This window comes from Narcine bancroftii, chromosome 4 (genome assembly GCF_036971445.1).
Source record: "Narcine bancroftii isolate sNarBan1 chromosome 4, sNarBan1.hap1, whole genome shotgun sequence".
Lineage (NCBI taxonomy): Eukaryota > Metazoa > Chordata > Chondrichthyes > Torpediniformes > Narcinidae > Narcine > Narcine bancroftii.
Window position 1 is genome coordinate 245,653,438 of NC_091472.1, and position 23,197 is coordinate 245,676,634.

The 23,197-nt window shown below is 38.5% G+C and overlaps 1 protein-coding gene and 1 long non-coding RNA gene across 16 annotated transcripts in view; one reads left to right on the forward strand and one right to left on the reverse strand.

Annotated features, from left to right (window-relative positions):
- Positions 1-23,197, forward strand: part of dnah7 (dynein, axonemal, heavy chain 7) — a 359,684-nt gene that overhangs the window by 45,445 nt on the left and 291,042 nt on the right. For 9 of the 14 annotated variants that reach the window (XR_011356527.1, XR_011356526.1, XR_011356528.1 and 6 more), the window contains 7 exons: positions 2,946-3,065; positions 3,501-3,684; positions 4,884-5,063; positions 12,107-12,373; positions 12,819-12,946; positions 20,548-20,626; positions 21,403-21,627. Coding sequence is in view for 11 of the 14 variants with exons in the window: in XM_069934600.1 (XP_069790701.1) it covers positions 2,946-3,065; positions 3,501-3,684; positions 4,884-5,063; positions 12,107-12,373; positions 12,819-12,946; positions 20,548-20,626; positions 21,403-21,627 (1,183 nt within the window). In the remaining 3 variants the exon portion in view is untranslated. Of the gene's footprint in view, positions 1-119; positions 235-2,945; positions 3,066-3,500; positions 3,685-4,883; positions 5,064-12,106; positions 12,374-12,818; positions 12,947-17,508; positions 18,750-18,795; positions 18,988-19,046; positions 19,229-20,547; positions 20,627-21,402; positions 21,628-23,197 lie in introns of those variants that run through there. The other 5 variants (XM_069934607.1, XM_069934608.1, XM_069934611.1 and 2 more) reach the window with 5 other exon arrangements.
- Positions 15,474-23,088, reverse strand: LOC138761822 (uncharacterized). 2 transcript variants are annotated; one of them, XR_011356530.1, is made up of 4 exons: positions 23,050-23,088; positions 22,245-22,335; positions 20,794-20,876; positions 15,474-15,664 (listed from the first exon to the last, which is right to left on the reverse strand). It is a non-coding gene; the product is annotated as an uncharacterized lncRNA (long non-coding RNA). The 2 variants fall into 2 exon arrangements; XR_011356529.1 differs by lacking the exon at positions 23,050-23,088 and adding an exon at positions 22,858-22,978.

A 23,197-nucleotide genomic window follows, 5' to 3' on the forward strand; every position in this document is an offset into this window, starting at 1 on the left:
CTGACTCAGCCTCCCTTCCAGTGTGCACCCTGGGCAACGATTATGACATCACCATGCATGTGGTGGCTGAGCCCATGCTGCCCTTAAAGGGGCGTGCGTGGAATTCAAATAAACAGTCATTAATGACCTTTGGTGTGGTGACTGTGCTTTCTCCAGCTGTGCAGAGTGCTACAGTGGTGGTCCTGACAGGCCCAGATGTCTTTCTGGACCCAATTAATGATGGACACAGCTGAGGTAAATGCCATAGCCATCAAGCTTCCCCCTTTCTGGTCCCATCACCCACGAACGTGGTTCGGGCAGGCGGAGGCACAATTCCACCTGCGCAACATCTCAGCCGATGCCACGAATATCTACCACGTCGTGGGCACGCTGGAGCAGGAGATGGTGGCGAGGGGAGATTACCTCATACATTGACCACCAGCAGAGGGCAAATATACTGCCTTCAAAAACCTGCTCCTGGGGAAGTTTGGCCTTATCCCCCAGCAGCACGCTTCCAGACCCTTATACCTGGATGGGTTAGGTGTCTGCAGCCCTTCAGCCCTGACGGACGAGATACTGGCTCTTAAGCGTGATACTGGCTTAAACACGAGCCATGTTTCCTCTTCTGCCAGATTTTCTTGGAACAAATGCTAGACGATATCCAGCTACATTTGTCTGAAGAGGACAAATGCCTTACTCCCGTAAGAACGCAGCCTGGGCAGATGCCCTCTGGCGCACTAAGCGTGAAAACGAGGCGGTCCTCAGCCAGGTTTCCAAATTGGGACCTCGTCGACCGCAGGCTTCCCCCAAGCACAAACCAGAGGAAACCCAATCAACATGGTGCTTTTACCACCAGCGGTGGGGAACGCTCTGATGGCAAGACTTTCCGGCCTGGACTAGGCAGACGAGTTACTCTGGGTCCTCTTTGGGATCAGAATGCCACCCAAGGAAGACCTGCAAGCTTTGTCGGTGGAGATGGTATACGGCGCACCACTCTCCCTACCAGGCAAATTTGTCGGCCCGGAGGCCAATGCGACGTTCAAAGAAGGTGAGCTGCTAGCGGTCCTCTGCAAAAGACTGGCCAATCTAACCCCGTCACACCACGGCACATGACCATCCCATAGACCCAAGGAACTGGATGTGGCGCAGTTTGTATTTGTCCGGAGAGGACCACAGAGGGCCCCGTTCCAGCGCCTATACGAAGGGCCATATAATGTTCTCCGGTGGTTGGGTGGGACTTTCACCCTGGATGTAGGGGCTGGGGGTGGGGGGGAGGGGGGAAAGGAGGAACCTTTTACTGTGGACCGCTTAAAAGCCACTCATTTGGACTTATCCCAGCTGGTGTAGACGACAGTGCCCAAGCGCCAGAGCCGGCTGCCAAAGCGGCAAGACGTGTAGCTGGTTTTGGGGGGGGGGGGGAATTGTGTGGTGGCGCACATTCTCATGGCGAACCGGCCCCGCGTGTATCACCACGTGGTGGGATAGCCATGGGAAGATGGCATTGTCAGGGGTTCTCCCTGACTCCAGCCTCCCTTCCAGTGCATGCCCTGGCAGTGATTATGATGTCACAACGCACGTGGTGGCTGAGCCCGCGCTGCCCTTAAAGGGGCACGTGCTGAATTCTAATAAACAGTCGTTAACAACCTTTGGTGTGGTGACTGTGCTTTCTCCAGCTGCGCAGAGCGCCACAACATAGCCATTCATCACAGAGTGGAAGAGTAAAGCGTTCATGATGGAACTATGATGCATCATGAGTGTCAGTGAAATCGTGGGTTTTTTTTCCATGTTTTATAATTCATAGAAAATAGTTGCAATTGAATTTTGAGTCTGAATGGAACTGGTGTTCCAGTTAATCTGGCCCAGTACTGGTACTAATATGATAATGCCTGGCAATTAAAATTTGATTATGAGTCAGTTATTAGCTAGCATTTTAAATTTGGAATGTTTTCTTGATTTTCAAATTTTATTTGACATTCTGCCATCTCACAATGAAGTGGATAATGAGGCTGATGATAAGTTTGAAGAAGTAATAGAATTTTGAACGATATATATTCCATTCAGGGAGTAAGTAATCAATTATGTAATTTTTTGGCATTTGCTGGATAATGCTTTGGAGTTGTCCAATTGAGCAGCATTGTTCTGAATATCAGATTTATATATTGTTTCCCAGAGAGATTAGCTTTCGGGCTGTTTGGGGAGGATACTCTCTAAGCATATATCTTGTTTACAGAGTTGGGTTCCTTTTTTTTGTCTTTGACCCTGAGAAGAGGGGGACATTTTTCTGTACTGTAGCATTTTTTATAAAATGGATAAAAATAGAATTAGTTCTCTCTTTATTGCAGCTGCCTGACACAGTGCAAATTTCTCCTAATTTGATGATGCATGCTGATCAATTATTGCAGATGATAAATTTCTTTTTTTATTTTTATCTCCTACTCTTTTAAGCGAAGACGAAGCTATTTCAGAGGTTAACTAAAATAGGGCATTCATGGACTATACACTATTTAGTGACTACAATTTGAAACCTCATTTATATCTCATGTCACAGATGCCATGTGACCTGAGTATTTATTGGATTTTTTTGTATGTTATGGAACTATAATTACTTGTTCTCCAGTGTTGCAATTTGGATCTACAGTGAAGTGCTCTGTAGTTAACAATAAGACATTTAACACCAATGCTGATATACCCTTCTTTATGAAATGACAGCGTTCCTATGAAACCTTTTGTAAGGCAAAATGGCGTAAAACAAAGACCCATTCACTACTATTAAAGGCTATTTTCATGCAAAACCACATTCCAATCCTTTTGTAAAAGTGAGCACAAGTTTCTTCGTTAAAGCGAATTTTTGTAATTCAAGTATTCATAAAGCTGGGTAAACCTGTATTGAATTTTTTGGGTATTTAGTTTGTTTTCATAATGTTGTGAAATTGTTTAATGTAATGGAACTAACTTTTTTTTTACAGGGATTTAAGGTTAATTGATGTTGATGAATTTCGTAACCGTAAAGATTCAATGGATTTAACTACATTCCAGGTCTTGTTTATGAGGCAAATCGAATCTGCAAAAGAACAACTCCTTAAAAAGTATGACCAACTTAAAATAAGTCAAATGGCAATACTTCAATGTACTTAAAATTAAAAATAAATATGGAAATAATTGGGGTAGGCAGTAAATTTGGAATTTTTTCAAGCTATCGTTAGCACAAGAAAAAGCAAGCGATTATTACTAAGCTTTTATGTTTCGCTTATAGATCTTTAATCTGAAATGTTGATTTTTTTTCTTCCTTGTTTCTGGCTGAAATGTTGATTTATTTTCAACATTTTCTAACATCTTCAGATTTCCAGCATCCACATTATTGAATTTTTCAATTTTCTTTGTTTAATATTTTTATGTACATGCAAATCTGATATGCAAAATAATGTACAACAGTCAAATAATTTTGATGACAAATTTAAACATTGTCGAAAAGTTGACGTTTTCTTACTCAAATGCCTAACTTTTTTTGTAATGCGCTTTAGATGGTTTCCTGAAGTTCAAAAGATTTATTACTTGGGAAATAAGCGGAAACAGGTTCCCAGTGGTACTGATCGTGCCAAATTGTTAACTTTTTTTGACTGTGCTGCAACGCTGATGACTTCACAGCTACAAAATTTAATGCTCGATTCCATTCAGGATTATACGGATTTAATTGTGCAACAACCGGTATGTGTATCAGCAACATACAACATACTGCTAACTGCATGTCAGACCTTAACATAGTGCAGTCGAAACAGGTCATGATGAATGTTTCATTTCATTTTCTGTCAAGTTCTAGATAATAACTAGAATGTTATTGATATTAGTGGTAATTATATATTTAATTGGTTGAGCTTTTGATGATTTTGGAGAGAAATAGAGTTTAGCTTTTTAGAGCTACAATCAGAAAAATCTTCAGTGCTCAGCTAATTTTCATACACTGCTTGGAACTGTTAAAGTTTAAATATAAGGAAGGGACTACAGCTCATATTTTATAATTTTAAATATCCGCTCACTATTTTTGATGAAATTCAAAGCCCCAATTTTGACTATTTGTGTGTTCCACTTTTGCCCATAGCATTGGAATAATAACATTGAATGTAGTGATATAAATTCTCTTTCCAGCTCATTTTGAGCCTTGCTACCTGATCAGACCTTCAGTGGCACGTATTGAGCTTGGGCCAGGTCAGGTGTGTACTTGGGTTGGGTTGAAGGATGCTATGCTTCTGGCCTAGCATGGGAAAAAACCCCACTTCGATTGGGGTAAAATCAGATTCCAATTTTATACCTGAGCAGACATGTCGGGTGCTTGAACCAGATCATTTTACTGAGAAAGAACGCATTTAGCAGGTGATTATAAAATTCAGAAAGGGGCAAATATTCTGCCTTCGCCACGCAGTTTTTGGTTTTAACTAGTTTATTTTGCCTGTGTTAAATAAACAACCCTAAATTTTGTTGCATTTCAATTGCTACCCATAACAAAAAAATGAAATTTGTGTTTAAGAAGAGATGACCACATTGTACAGTGATATTGTAAATAAATAGAATTTGATTGCTAATGCATGTCTTGGACTTTTTGAAAAAGTTAAACATGACTTTGCTACTGTATATATGAGTGTAAAAGCATTTGTAGAATTGTGAACTGTAATGAAAATATGTTCCATAACTAAATCCTTAATAATCTATATAAGCACAATACCACACCTTCTGTAAAATATCTGGTCTAAGAAAATACTTTGCAATTCCTTGTATTGGTGTATGTTTATTGTATGCTAAAGAAACTATTGATTTATTCAATCTACTTTTATTAAATATTATTAAATATTTATGTAGAATTGAAATAATGGATTTACAATTATAATTTATGTCTATAATTTTCTACTTAGGATTCTATTCGTGTTTATGAACATCCAGGTTTCATTATACGTCTGATCCTAAATAATAATGTAATCCAATTTGAACCAGAGTTCAAGGATTTTGAACAACTCTTCTTGAACGTTTATGATGTCCTGCTTAAAACAATAAATCTTGTGCCAAGAGTTGAGACAAAACTATACACAGAATGGGTAAGCAATTTTAATTTTTAAATTCTAGACTGCTTGTCATGGTTGGCAAGCGAATACAGAATCTACCTCTCTATCATTTTATGGATTCTTTTATTCATAACTCTGGGAATATACATATTTTTGTAATTTTAGAATATTTTTACAATTTTACATCCTCATATCTGAATAATTGGGAAATTAACAAATAATCTTGTTTGAATTGATCAGGGAAAACCAGGGGAAAAGCTTATAAATTCTGCCATGGTTATTTGGTGCTTCACCTCCTCATGAAGAATAAGAGGAGCCTTGAAATGAATTGGGAGATTATGCTGTGTAATTTTTTTTTTGTAGATGAGAGCCTATTTCTGAAATATAAATTGGGGCCAGTATAATGACCTCAACTACTTTTCATCAACCTTTGTAGTTGTGGTGCAGTGTTAGCCAGAATCAGATACACACAAAGATAAAGACTGTACAACAGGCTTTAATCCACAAAGACTTCCACAGAGCCAGGCTGGCTGTGGCTGCAGCAACTCTGAGTGAGGCCTCGGGAGGCCAGCGCAGGCTTGTATCCCAGAGGGTGATTGACACCCAACCGGGTGGGACTGATCCATTCAGACCAACTGACAACCAGCCAGGTGTTGTCCTGTCCCCTTACACTCCTGTGGGTACAGAGGTTTTCCCTGCAATAGGCTGGTGGTGTACCATGACAGTAGTTAGTGAAGACATTTATTTCCCCCTACTAATTGATCTTGTGAGTTGACTTGCTGCTGTTCCCATCTCCTGCTGCATATATAGTACCTGTAGAAACACAATTTGGTTTGGAGGACTAATGGGTATTTTCCAGTGTTTTATCAAAATTATATGCCAACAGACTTTGCTATCTCCTTTTAATTGCACATGTTGCAGTGTAAGTCCAGTGAGAATTTGTTATTTTGTGCTTTCTCATGAGTTGATGAAGTCAATAATGTTTGGTGACTGAATAAACCAACTTACAATTGCTAGTGCACAGAATTACAGGAGGTTTATTTGCTTTTAACCTCATGATTATGTGCTATAATTATGTGTATTTAAAAAAAAAACCCATAAATGGCTTGATGGCATTTAATCTATGGGTGATTTTCTTTTTAAAGTACAGAGGAAAGCTCCTAATGACCAGGAAAATCAGTTGTACTGCCCCTCGGGGTCATTGATAGATCTGAAAGATAGCAGGAAGGGTATGTGAGAGCATCAATCACAGCTATGACTTTGGAGATACAAGGATCCTGATGCAAGGCCTTGACTGTAAACATCAACCATCCCATTTCCTCCACAGATGAATTTTCACAGCAGTTTGTTTTTTGAACCTCAAATTTATTTGACACTTTATTGAAAGTGTCAACAGTAAACTTTGGCCTTTGATGAGATTTGAACTAGTAAATTTTCTGGACAGTTAGCTATTACTCCCAACACACCTCACATATTCATTTCACTTTATTTCTACATGTTGTGCAGTAGTGTAATACATTTTCCAATGAATGGTGAATTTAGAGAAGTATACACGTATCCCGAATCCCTGCTCCAGCTGCAAAGCTACTGATGTTCCTGACCCCAGACCTTGATCTTGGCTCCATCCACACACCTGGTCCCACAGTTTAGACTCTAGTCCTGGCCACTCATGCCATTTGTGCCCCGGTTCATCTAATGAACTGCACAGCAATTGGATTTTCAAAACTCTGGATGTCAGATTATTGGAGTTTAACGGTTCCATCTGCAGCAGCTTGAGGGCATGATGTATCTTGGAATTATTGCTGGAGATTTCAAAGCTAGGTGGTGCTGGAGGCTTGATGGGTGCAGTTGGGAATATGTAAAATGTATGTGCTTGATATGTGGGCCACGTGCTTCTTTGAAAACTCCTGAACGTTATGGCACAAACTCTGATTGACTTTTTCATTAAGATATCCAGGAACTATTTTAAGATTGTGTTAAATATGAGTGTTACATTGTTGAGATCACAAAAGGTTTATCACTGATATCTAAATGGGAAAGAAAATGCATTTGGGGTTTTTACTTTAAAGACCAATTTTTTGTAAAATAATGGGGCTGAGAATGTCGAGCGACTAAATTAACTCCTCAGATAGCCATCTGAGACCTAAAATATTTATTTATTTTTATGTATGAATATTTATCATGCATATGCATTGTTTGTCTGTATATGTAATATACATGGTTGTGTGTCTACATGTTTTGCACTGAGGACCAGAGAACGCTGTTTCTTCGGGTTGTGCTTGTGCAATTGGATGATAAATAAACTTGAACGCGAACTTGATCTGAAAGACGATTTCTTTTATATATTTTCGCAAATACTGTCTGATCTGAGTGCTCTCATAATTTTTTTTTGGATTACTGCATGATTTGAGCCTTTGGTATATCTATTACTCAGCTATTTCTTCATATCACATGGAATGAGTTGAAATGCTGCAGGTTGGCTTTTTCTGTGATGATGGGAATGTTGAGGGAAAGATGAGATGGATCATTTATTTGGCATTCTGGGAGATCTAAAATTCTCTGCCTACTTTTCTCCCTCCTACATCTTACAATGGCCATAGGTAGCTCAATGCATCATGCAGTCAGAGGGAGAGCTTGTAAACTCCACACTAAAAGCACCCAAGGTCAGGATCAACTTAACTTCCTGAGGTAACAATGCTTACTGCTGCATCACCACAGATAATCTGGAAATTAAGCAGTTCTTTTCCCTGAGAATTTTAAGCCTCTGAAATATATAGCTGGATGATGTGGTGGGTACTAATTTTCTGTATGATTCGTATGAGGGATTTGGACCAATTTCTGATGACATGAGTTTGTATTGTCTTCAAATGAATTGTCACAATGAAAAACATTTGTCACATGTAGGTTCAGGATTGGTGTTAGTCATCAGGAAAGATTGAGATGGAATTTTTAAGCACATTTTCCTTATTTGTCTGGGATTTAAAAAAAATTATCTGGAGAATTTGTGCCTGGAAGGGTGTGTGGTGCCATCTGGGGGAGAGGTTTTGGTGGTGGGAAGAGGGATTTACACAATGAAAGTATGTTAATCATTGTGTGGGGCAGGCTTTTCATTGCATTTAAATGCAACAGAGGGAGATGAATCCTAGATTGAAAGAGTGGAAGGGAATTAGTTCTCAATAGATATGCTATTTTCATTGTGCTAATTGGCAAATGAAAACTTCAGGGAAAATCAAATCCTCATTCCTCCCCCAGGCTTTATCCCCTGCACTTTCCACTCATGACATTTTAGCCAAGTTAGGCTCCATCTTTGCTAACAGCACCATTATTGTGGGCCATTTTACTAGGCATGATGAGTCAGAATACAGGATGGAAATCTTGAATCTGATTGTGTGGTGCCAGACAACAAGTTTGCTCTCAAAGTGACCAAGACCAAGATTATTGTTGGTTTTCGGAAGGGGTCTACACACATGTTTGCATGTTTACCTTCAAGTTTCTGGGTCCAAATAACACAAGACCTCTCTAAGAGACAGCACATCAAAGCAATTATTAAGAAGACTCAAACTACACTACCTTTGAATAAGTCTGAGGAATCTTAGAACATCATCAAATACAAGTATTCCCCAACTTATGACCGTAACCCTGATATTGAATTTGCGCCCTCAACTCTCATGCAAGCACCAGCTAAACTTCAATATGCGAACCCACTGCACAGGCGCCAACCAAAGGCTTGCACATGCACACAGGAATCAAGATGGCCACGCTCAGCTTACGGACCCCAGGACCCTGACTAACAAGGTAAGTATGCACATTTTGGCTCTTCCATGCCCTGTATTCCTGTTTTGGTTTGTAAAATACAACATAAACCATGGAAATTTTATACTTTTTCTTATTTAAAAAAAAATTTGGCCATATGTGCAAATGGACGGAAGTTGCATATGTCGCAAGTCCGGGAGTATCTATTCCATCAAGCTTCGACAGGTGCATTGTGGAAAGTGAAATGGCTGGTTGTACCACAGTCTGATTTGGTAATTCCAGTACCCAGAAATGCTGATGGGTGCAAAAGGTGTCAAAAACATCGCCAGGTCCATCACAGGTTCCAACCTCCCATCCATTAAAGATATGTATAGTGCTGCCTCTAGAAGGTAGCCAACATCATAAAGGAACCCATCACCATAGTCTCAACCTTTTCTCCCTGCTACTTTCATGTAAAATAAGCCTGAAGAGCAGTTTTTTCCCAACTATTATGCTCTTGAACCTCCCCTTGTAATGGTAATCATGGACTGCACCAACACCACAAAAAGACTGTCTGCTCAGTTGCAACATCACTTTATTTTCTTGCACGATTGTAACTGAATATTTTAAAAAAAAAAAATTCTCTTATCTTATTTTAATCAAGTGAATAGGTTCAAAAGAAACATGTTCATTTAAAACTCCACTATATCAAAATCGATGGATTCCTTTTTCAATGCATAATCCTTATTTGAAGGAATGGGACTTAAAAGGTTTGGTATTAATTTAAGATTATTTTGAGACAGGTTTATTTCTTTCATTTGATAGACTTTGGAAGAAGTTTGGAATATCACAAAACATGTTACTTGCTTATTATCAAATACGGGATTTTTTTAATTAATAAGTTTAGTCAAGACTTGATATTACCAAGGCAATCGTATTTGAAATGCTGCTTTTGGATAATGGAAAGGAAGGGTTTGTTTTAGAGATGTATTTGTTATTACAATCAAAAATGAAGAAGTCTGGAGTGTTGAGAGTAAGAGATAAATGGGATCAGGAGTTAGCTATGGTTATTCCTGATGAAGTATGGTCTGATTTATGTCTACATAGTGTTACAAAATTAGTTAACGTACATCATAGTTTAGTTAATTATAACTTTTTACATCAGTTATATTTAACTCTGGAAAAATTAAAGAGGTATGGTTTTAGGGATTCTGATTTGTGTTTTAGATGTGGAGATCAGATAGGTATTTTTATACATGCTGTGTGGGAATGCTCAAAAGTTAAACCTTTTTGGGAAAAGGTTATTAAATTTTTGCGAGATTTATTTCAAGTAGATTTGCTTATGGATCAATGGCTATGCTTATTAGGATATATGAATCCATTAACAACAAATTTGGATAAATTTCAGGTTGCATTTATTTGTTTGGCAGTAGCTAGGAAATGTATAGCGGTAACTTGGAAAAATGATGTAGACCTAAGTATACAGAGGTGGCATAATGAAATTCAATCACGTTTGTATTTAGAGAAAATTACATATAATTTGAGGAATAATTATTTTTTTTTTTGAAAATATGTGGACTTCATATTTGAAATGTATGAAGCTAAATGTTAAGTAATTATTATTTTTATTTACATTGTAATTCAACCCACGCTACATATTCGTATTTTGTAATAACCTTCTTTCTGTATATTAAGCTCCAGGGGGAGGGAGGGATAGTAAGAGGTGGGGGAGGGGGATAGAGAGGGTGGGAGGTAAGGAGAATAAGGTTTTTTTGCATGTATGTTTTGTTATATTTATTTTCTATTCCTTGTAAAATTTAAAATAAATTTAAAAAAAAAGTGAATACCAAAGTCAGAAGTTTTCTTGGGACATATATTTTGATGGCAGATCAAAATCTGTAGATTCTAGACATATACCTTTTGGAGAAAATTGCTCATTCATAAGCCAATCTTGTAACATCACTTCTGTGTTGGGAGAGTTCTTCAGAGATGAGAGCTCTTTGTAAATGTGAATGTTTCTTGTTTATAGTCTACTGCAAGTCACCTGGTAGCTTTGGTAGTTTGTTCAGACAATTGTGGGACATACAACATACAGGACCATCTTTCTAACTTGCTGTTTTAAAATGGCAACTTTTATTCTTGAAGGGCCTGCACTACCTTGGTGTTGTGAAACTTCTCAGTTGCCTTGGAGGCTAAGAATGACTGCTAATCCCAAGGCCAACAACACAGAAGATGGTGATTACAAGTGTCAATTTTCCCCATCTTTGTTACATTTCCATTAGCATAGATCTGCAGTTAATGAATGGAATGAGATTTAGAGAGAATCTGTGCAGGAAATTGGTTTGAATGAGAAAGCTGTTTCATGGGAAGATCTTTTTTCTAGTGACACACCTAATTCAGAGTGAGAATTCAGGAGCTGATAACAACATCAGTACTCTTTCATGCACTTAATATCCCACAATGTTCTGTTGATCCCATTCTGCTTGAAGAAGCTTTGCATGCTGGAGAAAGGCAATTTCTTTAACAAGGGTAGAAGCTCTCATTAAAGTAGTTGCAGAGGTGTGGTTTCTCCCATATACAAAATCCAAGAAGAAGCAATTGAGAGCTCAGGGTAGTTGAGAATCAAAACACATGAAATGTTTCCTTGATGCAGGTACACACTCTAAAACGCAAGAAAGGAATGAAATAAAAATTTGAATAAACAGTTGACATAAACTACTGTAATTTTAACAGGGCAACTTTAACCTTTCCTCCCTTTAGTTTTGTTGATGCTTTATCCAGGGCTGAGTTACACCCAGTAGAGGATATAATACTTGAAAGCCTAGAAGAACGCTTTGAAATTCATCGCATACTCGTGGAGATTAGAAATGTGGTGGAAACATGAAATTTCAACAGTTATATTTGTGAGAAAACTGGCTATCTATGAAAAGCTGCACAAACTTTTTTTCTGCTTCTATTTGTTTGATAATAAAAATAAGAGATCCTGATTACATGTCCAAATCTCTTTCCTGCTCACCTGAAATTGAGTGGTAAAACATGGGGAAATTCAGGCCTTGAGACCAACTACGTAGTCTCTTTAGGAAGGCCAGTCTATTATAGCTACACTTAATATATAAAACCTTACTTAATGAGAAGGCTGATTGGATAACTGAGTGATGACGTGAACTTTCTGCCTTTGCAATGCTCCTTTTTTAATTTAACTTAAAAATCAAAAACCATGGTTCATCTAGCATGATCATTTCTGTACATTCTTTGTATGATATGCTGCCCTATTGAGCAAAGCTCCTCACTCTTTTTGTGCTTTTGGAAGCAATTGTTTTACTTTTTTTCCCTTTTTCTTGCAGACCAATGTTAAGAGGACCCTGAAGCCAATAATCTTAGAAGAAATCCTAGAGGATAACAAAAAGAAAGTTATAGAGGTTGTGGCCAAAGAAAGTTTGGGACCCCAAGAACATGCCAAACTATACGACAAGTATTTCATGTTTGTAAATAAGCAAGCTGATTTGGATGTGGGGCAATTCTTGAGTGAAGAACATACATTTGAAGAGACCGCCCAGGAAATTATTAAGTATCTGAAATTGAAAGAAGAAATTCAGTACAGCTCTCAAAAGGTGCATAAGTTTAAGAGATAAAAATTATTTTTATGTTGTAAACACAATATTTTACACAATTTAAGTGTAGAGTAAAACCCCCAGAATACAGCACCTATGGGGATTGGTAGATGCCGGATAAGTGAATTTTCCAGTTGATTGAGATTACATGTTGTGTGATTGTCGAACTAACTTTTTTTTTACAGGTTGTTTGAGACTGCTGGTTGCTTGAATTCCAGATAATGGGAATTTTACTGTATTTTATTTTTAGCAACTACATTTATTTATCCATTCTCATAGCATTTGTCATTTAGATTTGATGGCTATAAATGGGACAGCTGTCTTAGCATTGTTTATATGAAATCAAGAGCTTGGTAATCACACAATAAAGTAAATTTGCTGGCACAGATTTTGCTGGAATATCAGCGCACTGCAATTTATGGAATTGCATTAATTTTCACTTTAGGTCGTTCGCCTGGGAATGTTTGAGGTGCACTGTGATGAACTCATAAGGGCTCTCGTGAGACGAGCAGAAGCATTGTGTGAGAAACTTCTGAATAGAATAAGCAAACATCACCAGGATGCAAATAAAGCGTAAGTATTTTTCCAAATTGCTTTGGCAGAATTGTATATTATTCATAAATATTCCAATATGGGCAAAGGTTTTTAAGCACACCAATAATTGGAGATGTCTCTGCTAGTCTATTAAGTTTTCCTTCTTTAGGCTGTTGAAACACTGTTTTTCTTCTGTAAAAACATAGCTGTTTAACTCCATGCGATAAATTGTAGCTGAATGAGGGTTATTTTGAATTGGTTTGAAAGAATTCTCGGCTGCCACTAGATGGAGTAGGTAGTTAGAGGTGCCGCTCCTTCCTTTTCAATTTTTTTCCCCATTACCATTCACCCAAAATCTATTTCAATATTTGGTTGAAATTAATTCTTTTTGGACATGTATTTCATCATCTTCTGATTATCTTCTGGAAGAGGTACTCTAATCCTAATGATAAAAATGGGGAGAATGGTAAAGATCCTAAAGAAGCTCCTGCTCTTTCGATGGTGCTGTCTAAACTTATGGACTGAATGGAAATGAAGATTACTGGTTAAACTACAGATATACGATCAGAGATTGGTGGTATTATTACAAAACTCAATAAAATTTAAGTTAACAATCTTAATCATTTGATCTCTGAATTGAAAACTGCTGGACTCATGTGGAAGCTAGAGCGAGCTCTGTCGAAATGAAAGAGACGCTATCTGCCTAAGCCTTCAAGAAAATGACAGAGAGTGATTGATCTTGAAAGTAGAAGCAGAGGGTAGAACTTGAGGATCATTAATCTGTGGGAAGGTACAGAATCTAGTGTTATTATGAAATACTTTTCAAATTGGGTGTTTCAAATTTTGGGGAGGGGGGGAAATATTCTTATTTCACCCATTGACTTGGACAGATCACCAGATCTCTTGTGGTTAAACCTGCCTTAGGACAAAACCCTCATTTAATTATTTTTTGGGTGTATTATTTTCAGACAAGGAACATTTTGATTTGTGAGTCCCGTTAAAGAGAGATGTTGGATTTTGAAGGAGGACTATTGTGGAGGACTTTTGTCCTGAGGTACTTAAGAAAGAACACTTTACAAACCTGTCAAGTCAGAGCTTTACAAATGGAGCCATAAGCCTGCACTTTTGTTCCTGATGGATCATTTAGATGGTGATGTTGCTGCAAGAAAATTCCTCTGCTGTCTGACCAGTGTGGATAGATTTAGACTCTTTTGATTGTGTTTGATATCTTTTTAATTCTTCTTCTAATTTTCAAAAGTTTTTTTTAAACCATTTGTTGATAGGTTTATATCTGTTTATCCTTTTACTATTGTTCTATTTTGCATGTTGTGATTTACATTTTTCTTGTTTGGGTTCTCTCTGAAATAAAGTTCTGTTTTTCTGTTCACGTCTCCAATTAATGCAGGCATCGTTTTCTTTGCTATATTTTTTTGCTGTTAGCTTCAAGCATGCATAAACAAAGAGCTTACCTTTTTTTTCTCTCTGCGAGCATCTTTTTTTTTCATTTCCTGTCAGAAAACTTATGTTTTGGTTCTTTTTTCAATGGGAACATTCAATCATGTTTAATTATTTGGAGGTTTGCCAGCAAGAGTAATTTATGTTTTATTCAGTGTAGGTTCAGTGTACCTTTCTCCTTTAGGAAGATTTTTTCGGGCTATGAGGATTGGGGGTTTTAGGGCTAGTGTAGTTTTTTTTTTATTGAGGTACCTTGATATTATTTTAACCTATATGTCTGCTGGGCCAGATTCTTAAGTTGTTCCGTGGCTTTGTTGCTGTTATCTCTCTGAACGACGATGTTTGTTCTCAAAATCCTTTTTTTTAAAAACTGATTTAATGAATAAACAATTTATTAATTTTACTTTGTGGAATTGCCATAGTCTTAGCCATCAAGTTAAAAGAAAGAAGGACTTTGATCATTTAAAGAAAATTAAGACCAACACTGCATTTTTACAAGAGACTCACCTTTGGAGAGATGATACCTCTTGTTTTTTTCAAATTTTGGAGGGGTCAACAATACCATTAAGTGTTTCAAGATAAAGCGAAAGGTTTTTCAATATTTATTGATCCTAGTATTCTGTTTGTTCATTAAAAAACTATTTTGGACTCTAATGGTTTCTTTTTTAATAATAACCAGAACTTAAATAATGGGAAAATTGTATTACAACTAGTTGATATGGATGATATCACATTTTTTTTAATGTGTTGCTCTTTTTTGCCAGATTTGTGAATATGCCTTGATTATGGGGGGAAGAGGGGGAGAAGCTTAATTGCTGGCTAGATGGATAGATCTTTGCCAATCCTGCTGTTCTGAATAAATAGACGAGCTTTATTAACTCTTTCATTCTGAGGTGTGGGGTATTAAGACATTTCGTGATATTTACATACAAATGATTGAGATCATTCTTTCTTTTCACATACCTCTCATACCTATACAAGGATTGATTACTTTTTTTTATAGAGAGTCAACTGGTACCTTGTGTCAGTCTTTGTGATTTTAAAACTATAACCTTTTTGGAACATATACCTTTTGATTAAATTCTCTGATTTACCTTGAGGTGGCAGTCAATGGCATTTTAATACCACATTGTTATCAAAGATAATTAATCAAACACAGTTAACCCAATGAGTCCAGTCCCAATGACTGTTCCGGATCTTCAATGTCAAGAAGACTCTGTGTCAATTCAACCTTCTTTCCATTCTTACCATTTCCCCTCCTTTTAGGCGAAGATAATGGTGACCATCCATTTCCTCGTAAATCTGGCAACGAATTAGCAAAGATTAATGCATCATGGTCATTCTCAAAAAATTGAGACTGAAAATTTCCATAAAAAACTTTTAATACAGCAGGATAACAAAAAGCAAATTTATAACCCTTTCTCCACAGTACTTTAGATGAATTAAATTCTCTATGCCTTAATAATTTCTTGACTCAAATCAGCATAAAAAAACATTCTATTGCTTTGAACCATCATAGGAGTCTGGTTTTGTCAAGCCTTTTGAACTGCAATCTGCAATATAATTTCTCTATCCTGATATCTCAAGCAGCGAATCAAAACTGCTTCCTCAATGCTCTGTGTGCCCGGTCCAATTCCAGACCATCTGGAAAAAATTCACTACCCAAGTACATCAGGAATCGACTTTTTGAAAAATTTCACCGGGTCTGAACCTTCAATATCATCTGGAAGACCTACTATTTTTACATGTCTTTTGAGAAACTATGTATTAAATGTAATCTTCCAAATTTACAATTTTTTAGGTATTTGCAAATTTAGGAATTTTTCGAATACTCAATTAATTTTTCCTCATGCTGAGGAAGAAGAAGATGTTGTAATTTTTCTCTTGCATCCTTCCCAGAAGGGCTTAATAACTCACATTTATGACATTATGTCAAAATTACTTCAGGTTCTAATTGATAAGATTAAAAGAGCATGGGAACAGGATTTACAATTAACTATTTCTGATGATTTGTGGGAAAAAATTTTAAAACTTATTAATACATCCTCAATCTGCACCCATCACTCACTCATCCAATTTAAGGTCGTAGACCGGGCACACATGTCTAAAGGTAAATTTGCATGAATATTTCCAGATGTCAACCCCGTTGCTACAGGTGTAACAATGGCTTGGCATTGTTAGTCTACTTATTTTGGTTTTGCCTAGCATTGGAATTTTATTGGAAAGAAATTTTTAACACTTTATCTATAATTTTGAGGTCACAAAGAATTGAAATTATTTGAGAATTTATGTAGGATAAAGAGAGTATTTAAGACTCTATAGCAGGTATGCATAGGCATCCATGTAACACCTGTGTAATTACAAAATTTATTAATTGTACAGAGTTGAAATCCTTAAATTCATCAAATATTTCTTGAATCAAGCCTTTCTGCCTATTTATCATATAAGCAATTTCAGCCTTAATAATTAAAGTGAATGACTCCTGCAACAAACTTTCTTAATCTTTCTGTGGATCTTAAGAAATGTATTTAATTGCCAATCATGGGAATCTTGCACATCCCTCAATAAAACCTATCATATTGCACCTCCCAATTCTAAGCATAGGGAAGAAAAAGCATTACTGATCTTTTGCTTTGATCCATAAAATAGAAATCAAAGTGGCACTTTTAAAAAAAAAAAAATGTTTGTACATCTCCTTTGAAAATTGAAAAGGATATTAATGAAAGTTAGTCATGACATTTCTAGGACCAAATCACTTTGATTCTATGATTTTAAAAGAAATAATGAAAACATTGCAGTAGCCCTCTCAATGATCTTCCAAAGTTCTCTTGATTCAAGAAATATTTGATCAGAATTGGAAAATTGCAGGTCATTCTGCTAATTAAGCACATTTGAGAGAGAAAATGAAAATTAATCCAACAGCTGTTATCAGATATTATGAGCATGTGGCAGCACACAGCCTAATGGCGAATTGGCCCCACATGTATCGCCACATGGTGGGGCAGCCAATAGGATGGTGTCATCAGGGGTTTTCCTCTTGACTCCAGTATCCCTTCCAGTGCACGCCCTGGGCAGCGATTATGACATCACAATGCACCAGGTGACTGACTTCCTCCTGCCCTTAAAGGGGTGTGTGGAATTTGAATAAAAACAATCGTTAACTACCATCGGTGTGGTGGCAGAGATTTACTTCAGCTCCTCAGCGCGCCACATTGGTGACCCCAATGGTCCCAGATGATCTTCTGGACCCAACCAACGATGGACACGGCTGAGGTTAATGCGGTAGTCCTCAAACTTCCCTCTTTCTGGCCACATCGCCCAGGGACATGGTTCGGCCAAGCGAAGGCACAATTCCACCTCCGCAACGTCATGGCTGATACCACCAAGTTTTATCATGTCGTGGGCGCCCTCGATCAGGACACGGCGGCGAGGGTGGATGATATCATCCATTGGCCACCAGCAACTGAAAAGTGCACAGCTCTCAAGAATCTGCTTCTGGGGAAGTTTGGTCTCTCACCCCAGCAGTGTGCGTCCAAACTCTTACATTTAGACGGGTTGGGGGACCACAGCCCCTCAGCCCTCATGGATGAGTTGCTGCCCTTGCAGAGTATCATGAGCCGTGCTTCCTCTTCAGACCGATCTTTCTTGAACAGATGCCAGAGGACATTCAGCTCCATCTGTCTGAAGAGGACTTCTCCGACCCCCACAAGGCAGCAACCCGGGCGGATGCCCTCTGGTGAGCTAAGCAGGAGAACAAGGCAGCATTCAGCCAGATCTCCAAGCCGGCGCCCCATCGTCAGCAAGTTTCACCCAAGGGCAAGCCTGAAGAAGCCCAGTCATCGTGGTGCTTCTACCATCAGCTCTGAGGGATAAAGCCCGCAAGTGCCGCCAGCCCTGCAATTACCACGGAAATGGCCGGGCCAACCGCCTTTGATAGCTGCGACAGTTGGCCACGAGAACAGCCTCCTCTACATCCAAGACAGATCCACAGGCCGCCAGTTCCTAGTTGACACGGGCTGAGCTGAGCGTCCTTCCCCCATAGCGCTGGAAACATGGACTCGAACCCCCGGTCCAACCCCGCGGGCAGCCAATGGCTCTTCATTCAAAACCTTTGGCACTCGTAGGGCACAGATACAGATTGGGGAAGAGAAGTTCACTTGGAGGTTCATTCTAGCCTCAGTGAGCATGGCGCTGTTGGGGACTGACTTCCTAAGGGCTCACTGCCTGCTGGTGGACATGAGCAGGAGGCTGCTCAATGCCCACACCTTCCGCTCAGTGTGCCTGGGCATGGCAGACGATGCCAGGTCGGAGCTGAAGTAAATCACTGTCACCACACCAATGGTCATTTTTATTCAAATTCTGCACGCCCCTTTAAGGGCAGCATGAGGTCAGTCACCTGGTGCATTTTGACGTCATAATTGCTCCCCAGGGCGTGTGCTGGAAGCGATGCTGGAGTCAAGAAAATCCCTGACGATGCCATCTCCTAATGGCTGCCCCATCACGTGGCATTGCAAGTGGGGCCGGTTCGCCATTAGGCTGTGCGCCCCCCCCCCCCCCCCCCCAAGAACCAGCTACGCATCCTGTCGCTTGGGTATGGCCGCCTGGACTGGTTGAGATAAGTCAAGGTGGGCGGCTTCTGACAAAGACTAATTGCGCCGCAAGCATTCCTAAATTAATTGAATAGAGTGATGCAGCTTGAATTTGAAAAGGGCACGTCTGACAAATTTGCATGAACATCTTTTTTTGAAGATTTGAATATAGTAATAAATGGGAAAAGTCTATGAATGTTATTTGTATGGATTTTAAGATGTTCAGAAACCTCTCATTGGAGGCGATGGGTGAATGTTGATGCTCTCAAAATCAAAGGTAAAATATAATTTAGTGATAACGTGGCAGAGATAGAGAATAGATGCAATCATGGTCAAATTAGTCTCATGATAAATGGGGATTTGTGTAGGATCTCATCGATTTGCCACATTTATTTAACGCCTAAATATTAAGACTGCCAGACAAGATTGCAGTTGTCACAAAATACGCTATCTGGATGAAAGCAAGCAATTATCAAGAAATATTAATAAGTAATGTGAATGGACAAAACTGCTAGATGCTTGTGTAAGGTCATTTCACTTTGGCCCATGTATAGAATAGACCAGAAGAGGGAACATTTAGTATCAGTGGAAAACTTTTCACAGGATAGATATGAAGTTATGGCTTCTCCTGTACAGAACAATATAGTAATGCCAATATCAGGGACTGGCCATTCAGGACAGACATTGGAAGAAATATCTTCACTCATAGGGTAGCTAATTTTTGGATTTCCCAACAAGCATTGAGCTCAATTAATGAGTTCTATTTTTAGATGAGAACATTAAGCTAATGTGAAAGATCAGCCGGGATTTTATTGAGGATGGAGCAGGCAGTAGAAGATGAATGGCATACATGCACATGATTGTATATCACAGCTAGGTAGACTGTACAAAGCCCTGTTTAGACAAAACTGAAATAGTGTTTAAAATGGTACATTAGTAAGGACACACTGCTTTTGGGGAGAGTGAAGAAAGATTGATATTAAGTCTGTACTTTAGGGTTAAATTAAGAGATGTGGGTATTCTACAGAATATAAACATTGATTTGATTGAGATTGTATTCACTTTTGAGGGCTCAGTCAAAATTGGGTACATTTTGTCTGTTGTACATATTTTTGGGTCTGTAAAGTGATTGGTGTTGTGGAATTCTTATAATCAGGAGAATCAATCTTTCAGCAGATTTAAAAAAAAAACTTGTCCAATGATCTAATTCTTTTCTTACTGCCATTTCTCTAATTTGGAAATTGATTTGAGATTTATTTGGAAATTTCTTACTGCCATTTCTCTAATTTGGAAATTGATTTGAGATTTATTTGGAAACTTGGGAGAGTGATACAAAAGTCTGATTTTAGTGGGAAAAGTGTTCGCAACTGATCCAAGGGCAATCGTTTATAGTTTACTTTAAACACTGCAGTATTCATTGAAGCCTTGTGACCAACTTCTCAGCATTACCACCCAGATAAATTTCCCCACTCTGCACTCTAATACACAGACATCTTTTAAATTTCCTTTCTTCACCACAGAAGTTTTTCCAGCACCTTTCTCTGAACTGTTATGTGACAGTTGATAAGTTAGCTTATTTTGTTTGTTTATTGATAGGCTATGTCTCGAATTTGAGAAGATAGCAGAAAAAGCCCTCACCACACCTCCTAACACAGAAACACTAATGGAATTGAAGGTATTTTTTATTTACCGATGATAAGGTACAGTAAATCCAGTATCCAGCATCCTTGGGGATTGGTAGATGCTGGATAAATGAATTTTCCGGTTGCTTGAGATTATGTGTTGTGCGATTGGCAAACTAACTGCTAAGGGGTGCCAATTTTAAACTTTCGTATTACTTACCTATTTATTTTCCACGCTATTTTTGCCTGTTGGAAGGATTCTGGATAATGGGGAGTTTATTGTATATAAATAAACATACAAACCTGAAAGAAAATAAGTGACAAAGTGCAGCATATTAACTGTTGTCAAGTTATATTAAATTTGACAGCACCCATGGCAACAAGTAATCAAACTAGAATGCCTTTTTATTACATTTTATGCAAGCAGTTAGATCTTTTGAATGCCTTAATATTTACTATTGTAGTTATTTAAAACTTGTCCAAGATTGGCTCAAGTTATACAAAACTTTGAGATTGTCTATATTTACATAAAGATCTATGAAATCCTTGTTTATATAACAAGGGAAATGAATGGCAATCCAGAAAGGTAAATGTTCTTAATCCATTATATTTCAGTGAAAATTACTATTTGAAGTCTGAACAATGATGCTAGAAAAGTAATAGGCAATCATCATCCCCAACAAGATAATTCAATCATTTCCCATTACTAAATCTATTTCAGATTACATTGTGAAGGCTACTATTGACCAGAGAGATCTATTGAGAAAATATTTTGTACTTTAGTCCTCTGACTGTCTACATAGGTATTCATGAATATCTTCTATGGCAGGCTTTTGTGCAAAAAGTTGAAGTGAAAGACATGGCTGAACTTGAGCTGAAGCTGATTGAAGCCAAAAACCGACTAGCTTTTCTAGTTGATTATATTACTCTTACCCCAAGTGATATACGATTAAACAACCAAACATTTCACTGGAGTGGACGAATGACAGAGATTTTTGAGGAGCACAAGAGGATGGTTGCAGAGAAAGAAGAGCAATATCAACAAGGACTCAGGGTGAGATATCATTCAGATTTTTCTTAAATATGCTTTGCACCAATGAATTTGTAATACACATGCAGCTTTAATTTAGAATCAGGGCATCACCTGGTCCCTGCTGCTGGTGCAGTAACTGCATTGCACTAACCACACTGTCCATATTGTTGGGCCCATATTCCTTTAAACAAGTGGTTTTCAAACCCCCCCCCCCCCCCACCCTCACCCCAACTCACATTCCATCTTAATCAATTCCTATGCCATATGCTCTGTGATTAGTAAGGGATTAATTAAGTGGAAAGAAAAAGTTTGAAAACCACTGTTTTAATTGTACCTAATTGACTCGTTATGTGCGTAGTTTCATAACTCCAAAGGAAATGGGCCAATGACAATTTTTCTCAAGCAAAATATTTCAGTAACAATTAGATCTCGAGCAGTGGTTTCAACCTTCCCTCTCCACTCACATACCACCTTAAGCAATCCCAGAGCATTTATGGCATAGGGATTGCGTAAGGTGAAATATGAGTTTGGGGGGTAGTTTGAAAACCACTGCTTTAAACCTTTCCTATCTCTCTACCTGTCTAAATGTTGCTATATATCTGCCTCTATCACTTCCTCTAGTAGCTTGTTCCACTTACCCACCACACTGTGTGGAAAAAGGTGCCCCTCCAATCCCTTTAAATCTTTCACCTCTTGCCTTAAATCTGTGTCCTGCAGTTTTAGAGTTCTCTGTACCGGGAAAAAGACTATGATTATTTACCTTGTCTATAATTCGATAAATATCTTTAGGTCCCACCTCAACCTCTGATGCTCCAGGGAGAAAAATCCCACCCTATTTAGTCTCTATAACTCAAGCTTGTTCAAACGCAAGGTTCACCTCCCATAAAACTATATAAACATTTACAGCACAGAAACAGGCCAGTTCGGCCCTTATTGTCCATGTTGAACAATTTTTCCCACCTAGTCCCACTGGCCCGCATTCCATACCTCTCCCCTGCATATACCTATCCAACTTTTCCTTAAATATTAACATCGATTTTGCTTCTACCACCTCTGCCGGAAGTTAATTCCACACCCCCACCGTCCTCTGTGTGAAGAAATTCCCCCTCATGTTTCCTCTAAACTTTTCCCCTTTTACTCTCAATCCATGCCCTCTTGTTTGAATCTCCCCGACTCTCAATGGAAAAAGCCTATCCACATTGACTCTATCTGTCCCAGTGGCCAACTATTTCAGTTCTGCATCACACTCACATGTCTGTCCATGGCCTCATGCACTCTCCCATCAAGACCACCCATAAATTGGAAAAACAACACCTGATGTTCCATTTGGGCACTCCAGCCAGATAGCATTAACATTGACTTTTCCGGTTCGCTAACCTACTCTCCTTTTCCCCCTCCCTTCCTTTCCCCGTCAGCTCTCCAACTCCTTAGCTTTCTCTTTACCTAGCCATTTCTCCTCCCCTTGCTTGCTGCTGTGCCCTCCCTCCCTTTTCCACCTATTACCTCCTGCCTTTGTGTCCATGCCTGCCTCCTTATTTGGACGCCTCCCACCTCCTGAAATATCAGTTATTTATTTTTATCTTTGCTGGAT